The 4,841-nt window shown below is 41.3% G+C and overlaps 1 protein-coding gene across 1 annotated transcript in view; it reads right to left on the bottom strand.

Moving 5' to 3' along the window:
* LOC111672867 (protein jagged-1b-like) overlaps positions 1–2,966 on the bottom strand; it is a 30,968-nt gene extending 28,002 nt beyond the window's left edge. Inside the window, 3 exon segments of the mRNA XM_087169653.1 lie at positions 625–927; positions 2,639–2,661; positions 2,664–2,966. Of these exon segments, the coding sequence (XP_087025779.1) occupies positions 625–927; positions 2,639–2,661; positions 2,664–2,703 (366 nt within the window). The 5' untranslated portion in view covers positions 2,704–2,966.
* Positions 2,967–4,841: the final 1,875 nt, after the last annotated feature.

Below are 4,841 nucleotides of genomic sequence, written 5' to 3' on the forward strand. Positions count from 1 at the left end.
TCTGTCTCTCTCTCTGTCTGTCTCTGTCTCTCTCTGTCTCTCTCTGTCTGTCTCTCTGTCTCTCTCTCTCTCTCTGTCTGTCTGTCTCTCTCTCTGTCTCTGTCTCTCTCTGTCTCTCTCTCTCTGTCTCTGTCTGTCTGTCTCTCTGTCTCTCTCTCTCTCTCTCTGTCTGTCTGTCTCTCTCTCTCTCTGTCTCTCTCTCTGTCTGTCTCTGTCTCTCTCTCACAATAAAATAAAAAACGCCTAAAAAGCCTGAAAAAGAACTTTAAAGAAACAGGAAGAACCCCTGGTCTCTCTCCTGTCTCTCCTCAACAGTCAAAGTCTCACACATAACACCTGGAACACCTGGAACACCTGGAACACCTGGAACACCCGGAACCATCCCTGAGACCACACAGAGCCTCATGTCACCTTTCCACTGATGACGTAGCAGCTGAGGACGGAGCGTCATCACTCTGGAGTGTTTCAGCATCTTCACACCGACTCACATCAGAGCCAAACATCTGTCTAAGATTTCAACATCTGGTTTCAGACACAACAAGCATCGAAAGCTTCCGTCCCTCTGCGGCATTAAATCAAAACAGCAATGAGACGTTGACGAACTGCGGGACTTTTCGGACTCACCGGCCACGCGAAGCTGAACGGCAGAACAATCTTGGCCTTGTCGCTCTTGGCGCTGCGTAAAGAGAAGGTATTCCCGCCGAGCACGGGCGTGGAGGCGGCGCCGAAGCTGCAGGGCCCGGCCGAGGACACCTTCAGCTGGTACTCCTTCAGACACACCCGGAAGTAGGTGTCGCACTCGTCCACCGCGCACCGCTGATCCGTCGGGTCCCGCGGTCCGTCGCAGCAGGCGCCGGTCTGCAGCCGCCCGTTCACGTTCTGCATGGACAGAAGCTGAAGCTCAAAGTGTCCCGAAGCTGAAGACACCTGCAAGGGGAGAAACATAAAAATGAATGAATAAATGAATGAGGGAAATTTGATTTTTAACTATGATTTCTCCCAGAATTCCTCCTGAGGCTTTAAAGGGAAACAGAGAGATCAGACATTTAGTCCTTTATATGTTGAAGTCCTTCCTGCTAAATGTCCTCGTTGTTCAAACTCCACTGACAGTTTGTCTTGACAGAAGTCCTTCAGAGACATTAAACGACTGTTTCTCACAAATATCCTGATGATGTTTCCACCGTGTGAAATATGGAAAGCTCAGACTTCACTGTTCTTCTTGTGAATCTCTCTGAAAACTTCAAATGAAACTCTGCAAGTTTGAATGAAGTTTGGACAAAACGACACGAATCTGTGAAGAGAGCTGAAACTATTCGCTGATTAATCAATTAGTTGATTGACAGGAAGTTAAAGGAAAATTCTGACATATATTTGATGTCTTGTTTTATTCCAACAAGAGTCCAAAACCCAAAGATGTTCAGTTTATCTCCTGCACGACAAAGAAATCAGTTTCATGTTTGCGAAGCAGGAAATATGATTTATTAATTATGAAAATAGTTACAGAAAAGGTTTCTGTTGATCAACCAATCGATTAATGAACTAATCGTACATTAGTTACGTCTTCACCTGGATGCTTTTTCTTAGTATCTTCAAACTAAAGCGTCATCAAACATCAATTACATGAATTTCCCTGAGGGGAAAAATAAAGTATCTATCTATCTATCTATCTATCTATCTATCTATCTATCTATCTATCTATCTATCTATCTATCTGTAATCAATGTCCATCATGTTGAGGATGGAGCTCACAGTGATGGGAGCGAGGCAGAAGAAGAAGGACTGTGATGAGTCTGAGTCCAGCAGTTTGCGGCCGGTGCATGTGGTTCAGATCTGACCAGAAATCAGCTGGAATCCAAATCCCCGAGGAACCAGAGTCTGATTTCTTCACACGGCTCTAAATATAAATCAACCGTCTTTAAAGACCCGGATTAAACTGAGGAGCATCAGCAACATCTGGTTGATGGAGGATCGGTCAGTTTTCACACCTCACAGTCACAATTAATAATCTAATTAAAGTTTTTATTGTCACTTTCTCAGGCAAAGTCACGTAACAGGAATATTTAAGAAATGAAAGTATTTAATTCAACATTTCCTGTTATATCTACATATTTAAACTGTAGCCACATATTATATTATTTATCTTTTCTGATATTGACATTTAGTTTTCTTTCTTTGTGCTGTCATCTTGCTGCAGTTTCCTCACTGCGGGACGAATGAAGGAATATTTATCTTGTTTGGTCTCTAAAGGAGTTACACATTTCATCACAGCATCAACAGAGTTCATAATGTCTTATTCTGATCTATTTTACTTATTGCGGCTTGTTGCTCCTTGTATTGACCCAAGTGCTGATCATCTCTGACATAAGCATACTTAATATATATAATATATATCTAGACAAATAAAGTCTGATTCTGAATTAAAGGTTTAATGTCACTTTTACGACATGACAGAACAACTTTTGGCAAACTTTGTGGAAACGTGGAGTAATCTCTGATTTAAGAAGAATTCTGTTAAATCAATATAATTTTTATCCAGAACAGGAGAAGAACATCTGTCACATGTTTCTTCACAGGAACATCTGGCTGCTGTTTAACACAAACCTAAAACAAGCCAAAAACCAGCGGGAGTCTGGTGTACCTGGATCCGCGCACAGAGCACGAAAGCTGGATGCTGAGGAGGACGGAGCTCCGTGTGAGGGTCATGCCGGCAGTGGGCTGCAGCCAGGCGGCTCTCGGTGCTCAGTGATAGTCGGTGCGACCCTCCGCTCCAGGTTAATACCCCTCCTCCGGCTGGGACATGCACGGGCGGAGACACAGCTGCGGCTTTTCTCCACAAAACAAACCTCCACACAGTCCCGACAGCGAACACCGTCCCGCACCCAAAACCTTTGTCTGCTATTGTCCTGCTTTTCTCTCACAGCCGCCCCCACGACACGCACTCTGCAGCCCGACTGACGGCAGCGGGAGCCCGGACAGCACTTTGAGCGGCCCTCGGAGGAGGCTGGGTAATATCCACCAGCGGGGGGAGGGGCCTAGACCCCCAAACCGCGCCCACTGGTTAATATTAATGAGCAGCGGTTTGTTTACAGTCAGTTCACATGGAAGTGGAGAAGTGCCTTCACACATGGCGGCCAACAACAACCCCCAACCTGACAGGAGTTTAACGCCTGGGTGATAATTATACAATCAGACGAAGAAGAAGTTAAAGACCTTAAATCAATATTCAAATATTTTTGTCCTAATGTCGCTGTCATGCTGCTTCAGGTACGGTGGCTCGGAAATGTCAAAATTTCACTGACCTAAAAGATGATTCTTTATAAATTAAGGCACAAATTCCAAAATGTACAGAGCGCCTGAAGTCCTGAAAGATAATATGTGTTTAAAAAAATAATCAAACACACATATAAATAAAGATATATAGATAAATAGATATATAGATATATCTTTGTGGTTACTGTTGGGAGGGCTTTGTGAGCTCTTTAAAAACCATTTCACAAACCAAAATAATAAAAATAAAATAGAATTACAAAAAAAGTATATAATATATGTATATGAAAAAATATTGTAGGCTATATTATAAAAACTATATATGAAAACTAATTAAAAAATAAAATAGAATTTAAAAATAAAATAACATAATATATATTTAAAAGATATTATTTTATTTTATGTTATTCTATTTTAAATGTATTTCTTTATTTATTTTTTGGTTCATTGATTGTTTTTTAAAAAAGCTTTTTGTTTCTGTTAATTTAGTAAATATCTTGTCCGTTCATTAGTTTTATCATTTTATTTATTAAATGGTTTATTTCTGTCTTGTGTTTTACATTTATGTCCCATTGTAACCTATGCGTCTACACTTTATGGTCAAAAGTATTCGGACATCCCTTGAATAATTAAATTATTCCGGTGCTCTGTGAGCAATGTGCAACTTTCAAAATAAAAGCCCTCTGTGGCGTAACAAGTGTTTCTGCACTAGCTGTCAAAATAACCACCTGATGATGTCACATCACTTCCAACACCTTCATCACCACCCCAATCGCAATCATCATCGTCATCATCATCATCTCAGTTAATCTTCAACATCACTTCAATACACACTCTTTATTTTTTATTTATCACATTTAACATTTAATTTCTACGTTTCTCATTCTGGATTTCAACATTCTGGTTTTTATTCCAACCAGTTCGTTAGTTTCCATATTAATTGTAATTAATCTGTTATCAGGCGAAGCAGCAGCAGAATAAGATTCAGCAGATAAAAACAATAAATAAAAATCACACAAACATGATGAGCTGCGAACATCATAGTCCTGTTCAGAAGGATCATGTTTGATGCACAGATGCAGAATTTTTAAATATTTCATTCTTCTTCTGTTTCATTTCTAGTAAAGGGAACAGAAAGGAGTGATGGCTGAACATGTGGAGGATGATGCCACGACATATGATGATATTACATCATGTGATATGTATTTAAAAAGAAACTGTGTGATAGAAAACAGGAGATCGTAACAGAAGATTGTGTAAATCTAGAGAGAAATATGTGAATGTACGAAACGTGGGGAGTGGAGGAATGAAAGGAGGTGTTGGAGGGGGGAGGAGAGAGGGAGGGCGGGGGGAGGTGGTTGATGTTTCTTCATGAAATAGAGCCTGAGCGACAGAACAAAGGTGGCCTCCTCTTTATTCTCAAATTAGAGCAGCTGGGCTCTTTTCCCTGCAGGAGCCCCATGAATAGATTATTGGACTGCTGTCACTGAAAGAGAGACAAAACACTCCCCCTCCCCAAAACCCCGCCCCCTGTCCCCCTGTCCCCCTCCCTCCTCACCATCCTCACCCCAACC

The sequence above is a fragment of the Seriola lalandi genome, unplaced genomic scaffold (assembly GCF_002814215.2).
Source record: "Seriola lalandi dorsalis isolate HSWRI2012SDOR001 ecotype SW California unplaced genomic scaffold, Sedor1 jcf7180002054904, whole genome shotgun sequence".
Classification (NCBI taxonomy): domain Eukaryota; kingdom Metazoa; phylum Chordata; class Actinopteri; order Carangiformes; family Carangidae; genus Seriola; species Seriola lalandi.